At 45.9% G+C, this 18,940-nt stretch overlaps 5 protein-coding genes across 5 annotated transcripts; 3 read left to right on the forward strand and 2 right to left on the reverse strand.

Moving 5' to 3' along the window:
• Positions 1 to 1,097: 1,097 nt before the first annotated feature.
• Positions 1,098 to 4,743, forward strand: BGW36DRAFT_357979 (putative cell wall biogenesis protein Mhp1; the record flags this gene model as incomplete). The annotated part of the gene is made up of 3 exons (XM_046213922.1): positions 1,098 to 1,121; positions 1,184 to 4,082; positions 4,130 to 4,743. 3 exons carry the CDS (start codon positions 1,098 to 1,100, stop codon positions 4,741 to 4,743), a joined length of 3,537 nt encoding a protein of 1,178 aa, XP_046072905.1.
• An 897-nt stretch (positions 4,744 to 5,640) lies between these two features.
• BGW36DRAFT_396225 (putative ABC fatty acid transporter) lies at positions 5,641 to 7,957 on the forward strand (the record flags this gene model as incomplete). The annotated part of the gene is made up of 5 exons (XM_046218136.1): positions 5,641 to 6,171; positions 6,225 to 6,861; positions 6,919 to 7,766; positions 7,796 to 7,815; positions 7,879 to 7,957. The coding sequence occupies 5 exons, from the start codon at positions 5,641 to 5,643 to the stop codon at positions 7,955 to 7,957; spliced, it is 2,115 nt and encodes a 704-aa protein (XP_046072906.1).
• A 2,168-nt stretch (positions 7,958 to 10,125) lies between these two features.
• Positions 10,126 to 13,772, reverse strand: BGW36DRAFT_460360 (putative kinesin; the record flags this gene model as incomplete). Its single annotated transcript, XM_046222089.1, has 3 exons — positions 12,636 to 13,772; positions 12,391 to 12,553; positions 10,126 to 12,334 (listed from the first exon to the last, which is right to left on the reverse strand). Exons 1-3 carry the CDS (start codon positions 13,663 to 13,665, stop codon positions 10,126 to 10,128), a joined length of 3,402 nt encoding a protein of 1,133 aa, XP_046072907.1. The 5' UTR covers positions 13,666 to 13,772.
• Positions 13,773 to 14,763: 991 nt separating this feature from the next.
• Positions 14,764 to 16,968, forward strand: BGW36DRAFT_376101 (putative dimethylaniline monooxygenase). Its single transcript, XM_046215843.1, has 4 exons — positions 14,764 to 14,897; positions 14,959 to 15,063; positions 15,124 to 15,913; positions 15,976 to 16,968. The coding sequence occupies exons 1-4, from the start codon at positions 14,855 to 14,857 to the stop codon at positions 16,766 to 16,768; spliced, it is 1,731 nt and encodes a 576-aa protein (XP_046072908.1). The 5' UTR covers positions 14,764 to 14,854; the 3' UTR covers positions 16,769 to 16,968.
• A 739-nt stretch (positions 16,969 to 17,707) lies between these two features.
• Positions 17,708 to 18,349, reverse strand: BGW36DRAFT_426153 (uncharacterized protein; the record flags this gene model as incomplete). Its single annotated transcript, XM_046220223.1, has 1 exon — positions 17,708 to 18,349. The coding sequence occupies one exon, from the start codon at positions 18,347 to 18,349 to the stop codon at positions 17,708 to 17,710; it is 642 nt and encodes a 213-aa protein (XP_046072909.1).
• Positions 18,350 to 18,940: the final 591 nt, after the last annotated feature.

Below are 18,940 nucleotides of genomic sequence, written 5' to 3' on the forward strand. Positions count from 1 at the left end.
ATTATGCCGTGGCTCTGTGTAGTACGACTGCTGCGTAATAAGTGATGATTAATTGTGTGTTCGATTGTTAATCCTTCGCCTGAAGTTTACCTGGCTGCGGCATCCAGGACCATCTAGGACCAGCCAGCCGCCACCACCAATCACGACCTCGACGGTTGACCAGTCCATGGTGGGCTTGCAATAACCTCGAACTTACTGGCGCTGGATCTCCAATCACCGGGCGTGAGTTTGCGAGAGACTGCCACTAAGATTCGAAAAGCCAGGTGAGCTGGCTCGAGCTTCTTAGTGTCAACATTATTTCGCGCAGTTGGCTTCAGGCTGGCTGTCTCGCCACCCACCGCCAGCACCTGCGGCCTTCCTCCCACAAGCAGAAGGATTGTCACTTGGTGACCCTGTTGTTCCCCATCTCTGTGCATGTACTGACTGGTATTTTGCTGGCTGCATAGTATTCGCTGATATTTGGAGAATGAATATTTAATTAATATGACCGGCTGTCCGCGCCTAGCCGGGTGTCCTGGTATTCCAACACATTAGTTATACCATCTATCACGCCTCCTAGCACAAAGACTCTTGAGTCGTAAGGATACATCTCCGATGACGGACTGCTGAGATCGCTGTTGAGAGGAATCAAGATCAAAGACCAAAATTGAACAGCTTCGTCCGGCTGGCCCTAGACGGGCTGGGACCCACCTGCGCTCTCCATATTGGCATATACTGTACACCCCACTGCAAGTACTGGCCCAGCACCACCAGCACTACTCGGATTCATCTTACGGCCACCATCTCGCCTCAGCGCAGTGAGCTTCGTCTTGTGTGACCCCAGCCAGTCCAGCGCTGTTTGTACAAAGAGATAGCATCGCGTTCCTTCCCTCACACCCTTTTCATTCCGGTCGTACGTTGTACCCATGGTTTCGGACGATGTGTGTCGGTGAGGGATAACGTGACATCATTCCATATCCCCGATCTGCATGCAACCCCGGGCCTCGGATACGCACTTCTATTTTCGCCGACTCTGAAAATACACGCACGTATACGTGGCTCGATCCTGGACTGCGTGCTTTCAATCGCCGCGATAGTCTGCTGGATAACGTCGAAAGATGGACGCGGTGGAAACGGTGGATGTGAGCTGGCTCCATCACTCTCATCGAGGTATTTAATGATACTTCCTGTTTGCTATCCGCAGGCAGGAGAACTTGTGGCTAATCATATTTATTTTGTATTTTTACCGTTGATAGATCAAACCTTGCGAACGAAAACTGCGGCTCCTGCTGCGAGTGAGAATACTAATGGAGAAACTGAGACGCAGTCGCCGTCAGACCGCAAGTCGCAACAGCAAGTGCCAGCGAAATCGCCACCGACGGATAAGCCCGCCAAATTTCAACAGCCGCAGACCAACGGACATACGGATCAGTTGGGCGATGTGAATGGACACAGCACAGCTTCTGAAAAGCAGCCGTCTGAGCAATTAAAACCAACCAATTCTCCCGGTATCCCTGCCAAGGGGACCGCTCCAAAGCCCGTTCCTGGAAGGCGCAACTCGTGGATATCATCTATAAGTTCGAAGTTTTCGACAGGGAACACGCCGCCGGCGCAAGGGGCACCCAAGGAAAATGCTGGCACGTCCCCTAAACCGAGTCCTCCCGTTGCGAAACAAGACTATAACGCGTTTGGCGCTTCGTTTTCGCCAAAGGATAAAGACGAGCGAGCTAATGATCCCAATAACCCGTTCACATCGACGTCGCCCAGGAATCCCTCATTCTTACAAAATGCCTTTCGCAAGCTTTCTTCCGGCGCGAGCGGAATGGGGAAGACGACCCAGCAAAGCGCGCCATGCCAGCGTCGTGTGATGAATGTTGATGCCGACCGCGATCGATGCAAAGTACCTGAGCTGAATCAGGCGAAACTGAAACGAGTTGCTTTTTGTGTTGATGTTGAAATAGCTGGTTTTTCTACCCGTGAGGAGGACGACACTGCACAGTCCGAGCCGGGTAATCTGCCACGATCACACGCTGGCAAGACGAAAGGCAAGGAGAAGGGCGAGGCAGCGGCGTTGAAAGACCCGGATGCTGTTGTCAAGGAATGTGAGAAATCAGAAACTGCGAATGGTGACGACAAGCCTGCTTCGCCTCCAAGTGCAGACGGCGAAACGAAGACTGAACCTGCGCCAAAAGAACCGACTAGGAAACAAGAGAAAAAGAAACGGTCTGAAGAAGAGCGCAAGGTGAGGAAAGAGCGTAAAAGAAGACAAGCAGAAGCAAACGGCTCGATACCCATGCAATTAAAGGCAGGCGAAGAAGAAGATAGCTCAAGACCCTCAACTACTGGCTCCTCACGCCCCAGAGCACAGAACCATCCTACCACTGATCCCGTTCGCATTTACCGTCGTTGCTGTCAGCTCCGCGAAACTCCAGTCTTGAAGAGACTTGTTGAACGGATGACTTCTCCATCATCCACACTTGCCGAAGCTCCCGGTACTGTGGCGGTTCTTGACCTCACAGACTTTCCTATGACCCTACCAGATATTGTCACATTCAGCGACTGGCTTGCGATTGTCCCGGTCCGGAAATTGATTATGGAGAATTGCGCGCTCACTGATGAAGCGGTTCGTTCGATTTTAGCGGGTCTTCTATCAACTAAGACTATGCAACAAGCCCGGATCAGCCGGAGGGCTATGAAGCAGTCAACCACGCCCAAAATACGGCCATTCGGCATTGTGGAGAAGCTTTCTTTGAAAAATAACCCGAAAATCGGACCGGAAGGATGGCGTCACATTTGTCTATTTATCCATCTCTCTAGATCTCTCAAAGCGATTGATCTTTCTGGTGTCCCATTTCCCAAAAAGCTGGTCACAGCAAATGATACCATACGAGCTCAGAAGTCCCCAAGTGATATCGGGACAACGCTTTCTGCATCTTTGACGACACGCTTTGGCGGTGATCGGCTTGAAGAGCTACTCCTTAGCGAGAGCCAGCCATCTACAGAAGATGTCGCAAAGATTTGTGATGCGGCAAGTTTCGTTGGGTTACGCCGACTGGGATTGGCCAGCAACGGCTTAACTAGAGAAGGCTTAGAGCATGTTTGTCGATACTTCCAATCTGGCAAATGTGAAGGGCTCGATCTCGGTGGGAACGAGTTGGGGGGCCATCTAGATGTTCTTATACCTGCATTGAACGTATCCAATCCGGCCATGGCACTTAGTTTCGCTGACTGTGCATTAACTCCAAGTTCGATATTCCCTTTGCTTCAAGCATTTCCATCCATGCCTAACTTTCGATTTGTGGACTTCTCACACAACCCAGCACTGTTTGCAAACCAGCCAGACTCGTTATCAATGCTTAGGCGATTTCTTCCTAAGATGTCGCATTTGAAACGGATACATTTGGCAGACGTAGATCTATCGCCAGATCACGCCATTGCTCTTGCCGAAGTGTTGCCTGAATGCCCTAGTTTGTGCCATTTGAATATATTGGAGAACCAAAGAATCGCGAGTCTTACCTCAACCACGGACCCAGCCAGCCAAGAGGAAGCCTGTGCGGTTTATGCTTCTCTTATGGCCGCTGTGCGTGTCTCAAGAACCTTGATTGCGGTGGATATCGAAGTCCCTAGTGCCGAAAGCAGCGAAGTCGTCAAAGCCCTGGCCTCCCAGATTGTCGCATATTCGCTTCGCAACTTAGGAGCTATCGAGGACATTGATGGCTCAGATGCAGCTCATCGCCCCGGCGTGCAAGTACCCGAAGTACTTCAGCATATCGTCGGTCATAACGACGACGGCACGACAGTGAGTACTATTTCAGACGACCCAGCTCCAGATGAAGACTATGTCATTGGAGGAACAGGCGTCGTCAAAGCTCTTGGTGTGTGTCTTGGTAACGTTGACCGCCATCATCCTGAGCTTGGAGCTGCATCCCGACCTGGCAGTGGCCACTCAACTCCCGTACACCGTCTCTCTGCATCGATTAGCAGTACAACCAAGAAACCAAGGGATATGTCTAAGAATTTACTTGGTTCTGCACGCAACATCAAAGCTAGAATTCAGATTGCCCTTATCCGGGAAGACAAGGCGGGCAATGATAACAACTACAGTAAGTCCTTTTTCTTAGTTTGTATCGAGATTATTAACACATTTTAGGACGTTTGCAATTCCTCGATCATACGCTACAGAAAATGATCAACCGTTTTGAAGAAGAATACCCCGAATGCCGCATTGCCACCGCGGAAACATCTTCACTAGAATCCAGTGAAGATCGCCACGAAGAAATTGCGGCCGCCACAAGTCCCCCAGTAGATATTCCCTACAGTGCCGCTGTGGATGATGAAGAAGCAGATCTATTTGCCATCCGACTGTCACGCAAAGGCTCAAACACTTCTCTGCATTCCCGGGCCCTTACCTCCGAAGAAGGCCGCATCCACCGTATTGGTCAGAATCTCAGGCGAGACTTCCTCGAGCCATCTCTCAACCCATCAGAGGAAGGATTGCCTTTATCTGGAGATGAATCTCACGTCCACGCTCTTCGGGAGAAGCTCAAGGGGCTGAAGGGCGACGAAATCCGCTCTCGCGTAGAAAGTGTCGGAGCCGACAAAGCTTTCCAGGAGCTGGGATCTACTGTCGAGGAGCTCTGGATTATTCAACAGCAAGATCAAGACGCTTTTCAGAAATTCAAACAAAGCCAGATTGCTGCCCAGATCAATGCTGGCCTGCGCCCGCCTTCTTCTCAGGGTGAAAAGCCCACTCCATCGACATAGTCCTACATTAGCCGCTGCGCTATTAGCTTATCCCTCGTTTGAAACTAGGTCATTATTTACATCTCATTTGATTTTTTCTTTCTTTTTTCAGGTATCATGTTAGCGGTGCTTCATTTTATATGTTTTTTTGTATCGGATGATATGTGGCATGACTAGCGTACGAGAGTTGGGGCGTTTTGATTCGAAGTTCTGTTTATCACCCGTTGATATAGTTTTCGTTTCATCTTTTTGCAAATCTCGAATCCTAAATATTCGTCCTTGCACATGTTCTCGACTTTGTTGTTGTATACGATACCAGTTCCTACTATTATAGGCCAATTTCCGGCCTTTTACAGAGATTACATTTTCTGTGAATGATCAATTCTCTATTTGTCTGTATATTTGAATAGGTTCTTCAGTCAGCAATCCTACCAGACATTTTTGACGTCATATTAGGCCGTGGCCAGTAACGAATATTTTATTGCCTGCCCACACAATATAGCGTCTGCGTACATTGCAAGCTTCGAAATGAATATTGAAAATTGAATACTGATGAATATTGCCAAATATTTAATATTTACCTTGTACATGAATTTTTTTTCTCTGGATATTTATACACGCAATAATACTATTCCAGAGCTAAGTAGGGTTAGCACATCCTCGGCAGATCCGGGGGAAACGCGTGCTCCTATCACATGCCAGAGCGACTCCGGGGAACCAACTTTTGAACTTGTTACTACTCACCTTTCCAACCTCCAAAGCGTACAGACTACTGTCCTTGAATCGATCCCCTCTCCAAGTACCATCCATCTTTAATTATTTGTTAAGTTCATGACCACAACTCACCCCATCCTCCCCTCTATCTCTCGATGACCTCGGCATTCTCAATCTAGCTCGCCTCGCCTCCCCTCGCCCAAGATGGCAGCGCAATCCAAGGTCCTCCTTCCTGAGCGCTCTATCGGACAAATCATGTCCCGTATAGCTGGTCTATATGTGAAGCATCGCACACGCATCTCCCGCGTCGTCTATCTCGCACTCTTCCTCGCCCTCACCAAACGAATCCATAATGCGATCGGCGAGCAAAAAGCCGCCTCGCGCCGGCAGGCTGAGATGCGCGAACGCCCCGGAACGAGCGGCCTCAACATGAATAACAATAATAACGAAAACAGCGCAAGTAAAAAACCAAAGAGGCCAGAACTTAACCGCGAGTTTTTCAGAACTCTGTTGCGATTACTTCGTATCGTGATACCGGGGTGGCGCAGTAAAGAGTTCCGGCTGTTGGTTAGCCATAGTGTTTTTTTGGTTCTGAGGACTATGCTTAGTATTTATGTGGCTGAGTTGGATGGGAGGTTGGTGAGTAATTTGGTTAGAGGAAAAGGGAAGGATTTCCTGTCTGGTCTCGCGTGGTGGATGACTGTTGCTATTCCGGCGACGTTTACGAATTCGATGGTGAGTTTACGGTGTGTGTTATTATCGGTGGTGTAGGACTGACACGTTTATAGCTTTCATATCACCAATGTCGCCTCGCACTACAATATCGAAAGCGACTCACCGACCACGTCCATGATAAATATTTATCAAATATGACATTCTACGCTCTGTCGGCCCTGGACGACCGGATCAAGAACCCTGACCAGATGGTCACAGTAGACATTTCGCGATTCTCCGACAGCTTGGCTGAGCTGTACTCCAACCTGGCGAAACCAGTCCTTGACATGGTCCTCTACAACTATCAGCTATCCAAGAATGTTGGCATGGAGGGCTTATTCCTAATGAGTCTGCTAGTCCAGTTATCAGCCAATGTGATGCGCATGTTAACACCGCCGTTTGGGAAATACGTCGCCGACGAAGCGCGGCTCGAAGGAGAATTCCGATTTCAGCATACGCGCCTGATTGATTATAGTGAGGAAGTCGCACTTTATCACGGCCACGAGGCCGAGAAGGACAGTCTCGACAAGGGTTATTTCACCCTGATCAAACACGTTAACCGGATTCTTCGACGCCGGTTGTATCACGGATTCATGGAGGATTTTGTCATAAAATACTTCTGGGGTGCCTTGGGGCTTATCCTTTGCAGTGTTCCAGTGTTTTTCAAGATTCCTGGCCAGGTTAGCCAAACAATGGGAGATCGGACAGAAAGTGCGTTGCCATTTATTGAGGCTCCATATATGAGGTTTAGCTACTAATCTCTTCTAGGCTTCGTCACTAATCGACGGTTACTTCTATCCTCATCTGACGCATTCGGCCGTATAATGTTTTCATACAAGGAAGTCTCTGAACTTGCCGGTCACACATCCCGCGTCGCCTCTTTACTCGATGTTATGGAAGACGTTGCAGCTGGCCGGTTCGAGAAGAAGCTAGTATCATCCGCATCCACAGACGAAAACGCAGCTGTTCTTGCGGGCCGTGGAGCCATCACCGAGAGCACTTCCATAGAATTCACCGACGTCCCCATCGTCTCCCCCAACGGTGACGTCCTAGTCAAGAAACTCTCGTTCACAGTCCACCCCGGTGACCATTTGCTTATCGTCGGACCAAACGGATGCGGAAAATCCTCTCTTTTCCGTATCCTCGGCGGTTTATGGCCCGTCTACGGCGGCTCCGTCAAGAAGCCCAACTTCGAAGACATATTCTACATCCCGCAACGACCGTACCTATCGCGCGGCAGCCTGCGCCAACAAATCATCTACCCCGACGGCTTGAAAGAGATGCGCCACAAGGGCATCACAGACGCCGACCTATTCGAAATCATCTCCATCCTCGAAATCTCCAACATCGTCGATCGCGAGGACGGATGGGACGCAGAGGAGGAATGGCGCGATGTATTATCCGGCGGTCTCCAACAGCGTATCGCCATGGCGCGACTGTTCTATCATAAACCAAAATTCGCGATTCTGGACGAATGCACGTCCTCTGTCACCCTCGAGATCGAGAAAGTTATGTATGGGACGGCGAAGCGGTTGGGGATCACATTGATGACTGTCTCGCATCGCAGGAGTTTGTGGCAGTATCATAAAAAGATTCTGCAGTTTGATGGGCAGGGGGTTATATTTTCGCTGATTTGGATTGGGAGAAGAGATTAAAGTTGGAAGAGTAAGTCCTTTTCTTTTCATAATAACAGATGATAAGTTCAGTTGAGGCTAATCTATTCAATAGTGAGAAAGAAGAGCTTGATCTTCAACTTCGCGCTGTGCCCGAGATTCAGAAGCGCATTGCCGAGCTTTCGACATCATAAATAGGGCGCGTTATTAGATGGAACGTTTTTGCTAAGTTCCGCCTAAAAGAGATGATCAATGTGGAGGACGGCAGATGTTGTGCCACTATATGTCTTGATATAAGAGCTCGCCATTTATAAATCAATTACTGGTTACATTACACATTGATGTTATCTGCATGTTATAACTGCTCATCACTCAATCGACCAGTGTACTGCATATGTTCATTATATGAAAGTGCAATGTGCACTGCCTCTCTTGGGTTATCACCACTTCTACCTGCATTCACATTATATTATGCAATATAGGAAAATCATGTTCCTGAACACCGCCCTGTAACCATCAGCAACCACTATACAACGTTGCTGCAACACTTCAACCCTCAACACCAGTTGGCATGCTCCAAAAAGTTATACATATTCAACTGTTACTAACCTCCAAATCATGTACTGTAAAAGAGACGCAAATTATTACCATGTCGTTGAGAACGCAAAGAAAATCCTACCAACATTGAAGCTACAAGACTTTGTCTTATTTAAAATAGGTTTCATGTTATTCTAATTCACTTTTTTTAAAAAATATCTTGCCGATTAGATGTCACGAAATGCTAGTCGGTAACGTGGTCCATTCATACAAGGTCGTACGAACCCCAATCCTGCTAATCATAGTATCTTATTACAGTAGCAATCGGAGTTTGTATGCTGGCAGTGTCGGGACCAGCCCATCTTTTCCTTCTAACCATCTGTCCCTGCTTGAGGTCGTGATAAGTCAATATGTACTACGCACTTGGGATATCGAATAGTGGGTCCGGATCGTGCCGGGCGGCTGGAATTAATAATTAGACTTTGCGAAGGCGGGGAGACACCCGCAGCTCTGTGCCTCAACACTACCGCTCCCTATCCTCATCCTGTCCGCACCCTTCGCACGCTGCCTCGGCCGGCTCCCCACAAGTCACGAATTGTCCCCAAAGACGACAGCTTTACAATATGGGGGGCCATATGTCAGAAAACACGCTTCCAAAACGCGGTCATCGCTCCAGAAAGTTCCTAATGTGAGTATGAGACGAACATTTAGCTGTTACCGCTCCCGAAAAAAAAACACTCATATCTTCTTCACCTATACAACTTTTGCACTCCGTCCTCGCCTGACGATCTATTTTATTTATTTTGAATAATTTTGTCTTATTCACGCAACATTTGATGCATCATGGGGAGGAGGCTGACCGACGGAGCGAAACAGCATTGCCAGAATAAGAAGGCTTTATCGATGACAATTCTGCGATTAGCCATGATTTAGCTATCCAAAATCCACAACATTGACGGAGTGGATTTCACTATTGTAAGATGAGTGAGTGCTGGATGCAAAGACTACATACTCTACATAGGATAGGTATTTAGGATAAGAGCTTTTATAAACTTCAATGAAAACACCAATCATTCACAAGCTCGGCAGGCTGTGAACTGATTTCATAATAGGACTATAGCATATAATTCTGTTAGATCTTAGTGTACCTAAATATGCCACATAAGTATATTTTCTCGATGGATGAGAAGCCCAATAGGAAAAGCCACGGCAACAAAGAGCGCATAGGGGGGGCGGTACCTATCACTTCTTAGCATATAATAGCAAGTCAGAGTGGTATATCTCCATGTATTATCACTTTCGCCTTACCGTCTACCTGAAGAACTCCCTAGCCGCTAGGGAACTATTATTACTGTGATCAAGCAACATTCGAGTCTCATCCAACAGAAACATCAGCAACGCAAGTGCTTTTCCATGCCAACCACTATCTGCATACAATATCAAATTCAAATACGATTTTCCCTAGTGTTTCCACAACTACCTATTTGCCACATCTTGAAAAAGGTAGGTGTAGAAGTTCACATGCATATCTAGTCTCTTAAGCATTTTTATTTCATAATGCTTAATATCAACACCAACATCAAACATTACTCCCTCCTCACCTAAATCACATGACTCTCCTGAAAAGGCATCAAGTTTATTTATAAAATACCTACTAGACATATAACCAACGAATGTACTGTAAATTATGTAGTAGAGTAATTTCAGTCAATATATTATTAAAGAATAGGATTTCTTTTTTCACGGGACCGTATGATTCAATGTTGTTTAGGAGTCTAAATCAAGCGGCCCAAGAATTACATACCAAAGATAAAACTAACAATGTTTAAACAACGCCCGTATCAGTCCCGGATCTCTCCATCTTTCCCCTGGCGGGGGCGAGTGTTGCAACCTCCAGATTCCTTTGCTTTTCAAGCACCCGGCTTAGATTATTAACACTGGTCAATGTGTTCGGGTGCTTAGCGCTTAAAACTTTTTGTCTACCAGCAAGAGCTAGCTGGTACATATCTATAGCCTCATTAAATCTCCCCTGTTTTTCAAACACCAGGCCTAGATTATTAACACTGCATAGTGTGTGAGGGTGTTCGCTCCCCAGCGCATTTTCTCTGCCTCGTAAAGCTCGTTTGTGCATCATTGCGGCCTCCTTATATTTCCCCTGCTTTTCAAGCACCAGGCCCAAATTGTTGACACTAGCCAGTGTGTTAGGATGCTCAGCTCCTAAGTGGTTTTCTCTAACTAACAAGGCATATTGGTGCATACTTTCAGCCTCTTCATACTTTCCTTGCTTTTCAAGAACAAGGCCTAGATTGTTGATGCAGGCAAGTGTGTTTGGATGTTCAACACCTAGCACTTTCTTTCTTCCAGTAAGAGCCTGTTGATGCATCATTACAGCCTCCTCATACCTTCCCAGAGCTCTGAGTACTGAGCCTAGGTGGTTGATGCTTGATAGTGTGTCTGGATGTTCGGCACCTAGTGCTTTCTCTCTGCCAGCCAATGCTTGGCGATGCATAATTGCAGCCTCCTCAAACATTCCCTGTTTTGACATTACTGAGCCTAGAATACTGGCGACGATTAATGTATCAGGGTGTTCAGCGCCTAATACCTTTTCTCTCCCACATAATACTTGCCGCTGCATACTTTCAGCCTCTTTATATTTCCCCTGCCTTGAAAATACAGAGCCTAGAAAACTAATACAGGTTAAGGTGTCAGGGTGTTCAATGCCGAGAATTGTCTTTCTGCCAGCAAGAACGTGTTGGTGTATGATTGCAGCTTCCTTGAGCTTTCCCTGTCTTGATATGACTAAGCCTAGCTGATTGAGACTGGCTAGTGTGTCAATATGTTCAGCGCCTAGCACATTTACCCTAGCACCAAGAGCCTGTCTATGGATGATTTCAGCCTCCTTATATTTACCCCTAAGGTAAAGATACCAACCATATCTATCGGCAATGCTAGATCGGTTCAATTGGTTTTCGTCATCGTCCAGCTCCTCTGTGAGACACATCACCTCTTTCAAATGTGGAAGGAGCATTCGGCAAGATTCCCATGTTTTGTAATCTCCGCTAGGAAACTCTTCTTTCATAATTTGTAGACTTTCTTGTATGAATCTTCGATCTTGGCCTCTTTTTTTCAACCATTGTCGAATTGATAATTGTACAAGCCGATGCATTTCAAAGAATCGCCTTCCAATCTCTACTCGTATTAAAGAAAAGCTCACTAATAGAGCTATTGTGTCCTCAAACTCTAATTCATCCATACCTTGACTAACTATATCCTCTGGAATTCCTTGCCGGTCAAACATGCTCATTAATGCTAGTAGATCTGTGGCTTTCGGACATATGCGTTGGATTTGATTAAATGAGATCTGCCATGTAGTAATAACTGGATGTCGGATACTCTGATCTCGTCGAAGATCATAGGCATCATCATAACTTAGAAGATGCTGCTGATTGGTCTCACTATATTGAAATAGCTCTATATAATTCGATACAGTCATTCGTGGTGACCGATTCGAAATATATGCACCAGCTTGTGTAATTGCTAAGGGTATACATTCAAGTGCCTTTACTAGCAGTCTTAATTCTTCACATGGCTGACTTACATTAATGCGGGTTCGCAATAATGTCATGGCATCGTGTGTGCTCATTGACTCAACGGGTATCACCTGTCCATATGGCCCTACCAGATTCCGTGCCGCCACCTGATATCTTGATGTAATCAAAATCGATCCATGGGAAACATGGGGCAGGTAATCTACCAACATATTTTCATCGGATGTATTAAAAAAGGTGTCAGTATCATCTGCATTGTCTAGAACCATTAACCAGCTGCCATTCTTCTCGTCAGATAGCCATGTTTTGACCAAGTGAAGGGTGTCAGCTTTGGAATCATTGTGTCCGGGGATCTTTGCTACTGTTGCAATATTTCGGTAGCCTTTCTCAAATTTCGTGGTGCTACTGGCGTGAATCCAAAAAACCCATGATTGAGGCGCAGACTCTCGAACTCGATACGTATACTCAATCGCTATCTGGGATTTTCTGAGATAGTATGTTTTCAGTTATTGTACACCATCTTTTCATGATGGCTCACTCACCCTACCCCTCCAAGACCAACGAGTGCGGCACGCTTATAGGATTTTCCAGCCTTTTCTTCAAAAGACACTTTGATAGCCATGATGATATCTTCTCGACCAATAAACATTTCATCCCTGTCAAAGGGGACCGTTGAAGATGGCTTAAGGTTATTTGATGTTTCTACTAGAAGAACACCAATTAATGTCAAGAAAAATGAAGGTATAAATAATTGCAAGTCGCTCTCGATAAGCAGAAATTAACTTACGTTGCGGTTGCTGATGACCGGTTGTCCAGTATTTCAATAAAGCTTTAGTACAGCATGCTGCAGTTGCTGTAGCATAGTTTTGCCATACCTTGTTCTTATGGCTGTCTGCATAATCGCATACGCCCTTAACGATGAGACATGGTAGATTATCCCATACCCCAGCACCCTCCATCTCAAACCCGATGATACCCTCATCTTCGGCTAGTTTGTCGCGATGCTTGCCAGATCTCATTACTGTACTTGCTGAGGCTATTGGGCCAATATGAATACGGGTCTCTGGGTTATCTGTGTCGAGGCGATGTCGCTGAATCGATTGCCCTGCACAACCCAGCCCCTGGCAGTCACTTCTCAATGCTAACTCGCATACCGGGTCTTGGATAGAATGACAGTCAATACAGATGCATTCTACGCCAGGACATTGCTTATAATGCTTATGGCGATAAGAGGCAGCAAACAATATATCCCGTGAGACGCCAGGGTAAGTCCAATCTCTCTCTTCACGTCCTCGAAAATCTTTCAGATGGCAGGCGATTTGCCGTTGTATTTGAGTTCGTCTTCGGGAAGATTGTAAACTATTTAGAAAAGATCTAATATCTTGACTAGGCTGTCCAAGTGTTTCTTTAACACCACTTTTACGCACAAACCTGTCAGGATATTGTCTGCCAAAATCATACTCAATGATGCTATCGCTAATGATCACATCACCTAAGATGATCTCATTGTCTGTTGAATATGGTGTCCCGCCACAGATTCCGACTAGTAAGGTAAGCTTAATCCCTGTAAAACTGACTCTCAGGCTTCGAGCAACGCTGGCAGAACTCCTATTTCCCATCCCTGGCATAAAAGCTAGCACAGCATAGTGGCCGCTAATCCTTCCTGCCGTATAAGCGTTGTCATCCCCTACATGCTTCCCATACTCGTGGCAATGTGCATCATAATGTTCATCGAACAACGTTTCCACCGCATCGGCCTCCAAAGGCAGGGCACAGATTATCGCAATTTCGAATTCCTCGCGGGACTGTGGAGGCATTGCTGCATCGTTTTACGCATTCGAGGTTTGGGGTCACTAGAGAACAAAGTGTATCAACGAATAATCACTTTTCACGTAGCAAAATCCCGCAGAATGATCTTATAACTCAGCAGCTCACGTCCTAAAGGAGGTCAAGACGAGTTAAAGCGGGGTATGAGGCTGATCCTAGGCCGTCGGGATTGATTGGTGTAAGATGCAAACACGTCAACATCCTCTTCCTGGCCTCTAGCCTTGCAACGATGAGCTATGAGCTATTGGAATTAGGTGAGTTTGTTAACATATATATATAACGATCTATGATGAGTCCTTGGCTAAAGGAAATATTTGGAATATCTCTATGATAGATGAATTTTAACAGAATGCCTAGCGGACATATCTTATGAAATTATACCAAAGACAGAAGGACAATTGACGTGGTTTTTTGAAAGGACTTTGGGCATAGAATAATAGTTAACACCAGCACAAGCTTAGGTGGCAGGGTAAAGCTTGTGGACCTGTCCAGTGAAAATAGCACAACCCGTCAACTACGTTTTAGTAGCCGACATCGTGTCAGGTGTCCAGTTATATATGGCTTACGGTCTGAGCCTTGATGTCTCCTGAGTGCGGTAGCTAACTAATATGGATCTTTAAATACCATTACGGCTAATTTTGAGGCAGTGCTGCTAAATAATAACCGATTGTATTTGCAAGAGAGTTCTACGCATGAGAAAAACTAATGCATTCACCACTACAGCTCTGGTTCCCACTAGCAGGTTAATTCAACTATGGCAGCTAGGTGCCCGAGGTGCTTCCTCCGTATGACTTGCGGTGTCTCGGAGCGCTCGGGAGGTACTGTATCAACTAAAATTTAGTGGCCAGGTGCAACGGCCCTAAGGAAATTTAATTACATCTACGGCCACTATGCGGTTCCAGGGCAGTCACAAATACCCAATAGACCTCCCAGAAGCCCAAAATTTCAGAAATGCATTCATCATTGAACAGGGTGATTGTAGAAGCGCCTAGTATCTCGGACCCCTCGGGGTGCTAAGGAAAGCTCGGATGTATCTAATTGATTGCCTGTTATTTAAATGCGGGAATTTCTGCGAGTCGACTCGTTCATGGTCTCTCCAGGCTTTGCTTCTCCTGTGATCTGCCTGCTATCTGACTGCATTAAATCCACCCAAACAAATGCTCAAGACCGGCTGGCATTATGGGCGATGTGATTGAGGTTGACGTTCTTGTCATTGGAGCAGGTGAGGTGACACCATCTCCCATTTAGATGGGGTTCATTTGCTAATGCACATGTCAATCCAGGTATCTCAGGGATTTTTGCAGCCAAATTTTGGCTGGATACCCACCCTGGTTCTCGATTGGTTATTCTCGACAGGGATAATTGTATTGGCGGGACCTGGAACTCGCGTGAGTCGCACCACGTCTCTTCTCGTCTCCTCAGCTTCACTAACTCTCTGCCGACCTTAGGGCGCGGCTACGATACCTTTTGGACTCAATGGACGGTAGGAACGGCTGAATTCTCGGACCAGCCCATGCCACGACCACCAGATGAGGACGTCTATCTCGAGTTCTTCAAAGCCAAGCATACGACAAAGTACCTCAACGACTATGTCGATTCGCATAGCTACTCTGGGCAGACGTTGCGCGATAGAGTTAAACTCTTAGCCGAAGTACAGTCGGTTCAGAAGGTCGATGGAGGATGGACTGTAGTGTCCAAAGAACGAGAGACCCCACTACAGCATACGTTCAAAACCGCCAAATTAATTGTTGCTAGTGGCTTGACGTCAATTCCTAATATACCTTCGCTACCGGGAAGGGATGGTTTTCTCGGTCAAGTTCTACACCAGGACGATTTCGGTTCGTCCAACGTCTTGACCTCACCAGAGGTCAAGAACATCACCGTTCTAGGTGGTGGAAAGTCATCGGCCGATATGGTGTACGAATCCGTCAAAGCTGGCAAAACTGTGTCTTGGGTCCTAAAAGCCACCGATACGGCTGGCCCTGGGTTTTTTCTCTCTCCAAAAGGAGTAGGCCCATACAAAAATGCATTTGAGATAGGCATGACTCGACTAGCTGCAACTTTTACACCTTCTATTATGAATGGGATAAATTGGTGGACAAGACTCCTTCATTGTTCTAAGTATGGCCCCAGACTAATAGCTGGCTTCTGGGAATCTGTCGACACGAAAGCTCGAACAGAGGCCAATTACCAACGAAAAGGCGTACAAAACTTTGACAAGTTATCCCCACACTCACCGTAAGCCCTGATTATCCAGTCCCAAATACTATATTGTCCTCGGTAATTGCTAAACCAAACAGGATATTCTGGCAAAATTGTACAGGTGGACTTCTTAACCACCCAGACTTCTTTGACACTATTGCAGACAACGTTCGCATTTATGTCGGGGATATTGAATGCCTTGACAAAGATGTACTTCGCCTGAAAAGCGGCGACCAGATACCTACCGATGGTCTACTTTGCGGCACGGGCTGGCAGCCTTCACTCCAGTTCTTCTCCGAAGAGCAGTGCAGGCAACTTGGTCTACCGCACCTAGTAGACGACGAGTCTCCAGATGAGAAAAGTCACTGGACGGCTCTCGAAACGGAAGCAGACGCCAAAGTTCTCGCTACCTTTCCGCAGCTTGAAACCCCTCCTCCCGTCTTCCTCAAGCCTATCACAAAGTCTCCCTACCGGCTATACCGGCATGTTGTTCCTTTGTGCGAATCAGGCAATGCAAGTAAAGATCGCTCTATTGTCTTTATTGGTCAAATCGGGGTAGGTAACTACTTCCCCGTTGTGGAGTGCCAATCAATTTGGACGACCGCCTATTTGGACGGAAAACTTGATTTGCCGAGTATAGAAGAGCAGGAAAAGGATGTAGCCCTATTCACAACGTGGTGTCGGCGTCGATACCTTAGTAACGGGATTCGGGGCAATACTATGACCTTTGAGCTTATCGGATACACGGATACCTTGTTAAGAGACCTTGATCTCCGCAGTAACCGCAAAGGCTGGTTCAAAGATATTTTCTTCTCCGTCTGGGCTAGGGACTTTGGGAGCTTGAAAGCAGAGTTCATGGAGAAGTATGGGTACAATGAGATCGATAAATAGATATGTCAACATATCTAGGTGAACGAGAACTGCATAGAGAAACTTGACTTCTTATTAAGGTATCCTACACATACAACATTACTTTTCGAGATAAAGTATTTAGAGTGAAGTCTGTATTTGGCCCTGTTTTAATCATTAGTGTCGTGCGGAGTACGTACTGATACCGCCCCACGGCAGATCATCTTATATATTACGTATAGACTTATCTACTTAGTGTATAAGGGGAATAGTTCAACGCTCACATTTCAAGTAGATAAAGTAAAACACATACGCCGAGAAATCAAAGTATAGAAAAGAATACTGTTAGAGTTCACTAGGATAGAAAACTAGCGTCTACATAGCTGCTCATCGACACAGCTGTCGTAGCCAGATGATGACTGGTGCTGTCTGCATAATATTTAAAATAAACTCCTCCGTACCAGGTTTCAGTGATAACATCAATTGATATTTCGCAACTCAACCGCTGAAAGAGAGTCGACACCGTAAACAGTCGTTGGCTTAAATCGGTTCACGTCTTCCTCTGCGATCGGGAAGATTTCCACTAGTTTCTTGCGGATGATCTCCGTGAGTAATAAGGGTGTGCATGTAGTGTTACACTTTGTTATGACTGAAACAGGTACTTTGGCTCAAGGCTAGGGTTGTCAGATATAGTTCTAGATGATATCTACCAGAAACCACTATTATAACCTCGGTTGAAGGAATAGGAAATTACTGGTTAGGAATAATATTCATTTCCAGGGATGGTAAATTATTATGAAGAGATGTTGAGATATTAAAAATAGAGGTGGCTGCCACTATTCCCAGCAACAAAGACTCAACCTGCAATATTTAGGTACATCCTAATGTATCGCTGTACATGAGCCTAAATAGAGAAACACAAATAAAATATACCCTAGAAAGTAGGATCAAGTTGATACCACCTTGGCAGTTGGGCTAGACTCAGTCGTCTGCCACCTTCCAAATGGCACTCCTATGTTGCCCTGCAGGATGGCTATCTATCAAGTGAACAACCAATAAGTCGCCCTCTTGAAGTCTCCCTTCACACATGCTTTGGATGGAACCCCATTCGTCTATCTCAGCATGCATTGCAAGTAGTAAGTAAGTATCTGACTCATGCTGAGTAGTTCGGACAACGTGAACAGGAACATCCTTTGATATGATGTCCTCAAGAGATAGATCACTTTTCAATATCTGGATATAGGCTGTAAAGATAGACCACTTGCTGGAGTGGCCTATTTTGTATTCGTTTCCCTTGTGTTTTAGTATCAGCCAGAGGGAAGGCTTTGATGACGCGATACCTTGAATTTGACCGTATCGAACTTCAGCAAGTTCAAGGTCTATATTGTTGATCAAGTCGCTCTTTCCTTCGTTTACTCGCCAGCAGAAATCAGCCGGATAATCACCGAAATGTGTATATTTCTCAGTTATGTTTCGTACAAAGTTCAGCTTGCGCAAGTCCGCAGCTACATTGCCCTCCCATTGTTTGTCAAGAACTTGCCAAATTTCAGGAGACACGCCGTGCGGTATAGCAAATTTCTCACGAGCGGTCGGGTTGGTAGTGGGGGGCACTTTGCCAGACATGGTGAATAGATTATTATCTAGGTATATATTGATCGAGAGGTATAGGAGGTAAGAATTATCTGTGGGCGTACATATAAGGATTGTAGCGAGATCAGAAGTGCAGGCATAGGATTTTGGTGACTTTAATACCCATGAAAGAGTCATATTCGAATCACTGGCTGTGGGAGTCATGTTTGCATTAACTGGATTGTGTGACATACCTACATATGTAGTCACTTTGTGATTCATGAATGCTTAAATCATATATACATCGTCGTCTAAGCGTCGGCTCCGTCTGATTGCTGTTATCTAATATTTTGATGGCAATCAGTGAGTGAATGTACTCTTAACAATGGGATACCGAGTACCAAAGTCACGATTAAAAATAATAAAGAGCCAATGTCTTTTTGAATAGACATCCTTATAGCAGGGGAAAGTTGATCAAAGAAACCTTCTACTACCACTACTAATGAATTCCGGGGAGGTTTGCTCTGAGTGGCCATAAGCTCGAGAGCATAGTCTATGCATAATTTAGACGTGCGGTGGTATTATAGTAGCATAGGTTGGTGATATATTATTTTCATGTATTATTCTTATCAACTGCTCTATTTT

Source organism: Talaromyces proteolyticus (assembly GCF_021365285.1).
Source record: "Talaromyces proteolyticus strain PMI_201 chromosome Unknown BGW36scaffold_5, whole genome shotgun sequence".
NCBI lineage: Eukaryota > Fungi > Ascomycota > Eurotiomycetes > Eurotiales > Trichocomaceae > Talaromyces > Talaromyces proteolyticus.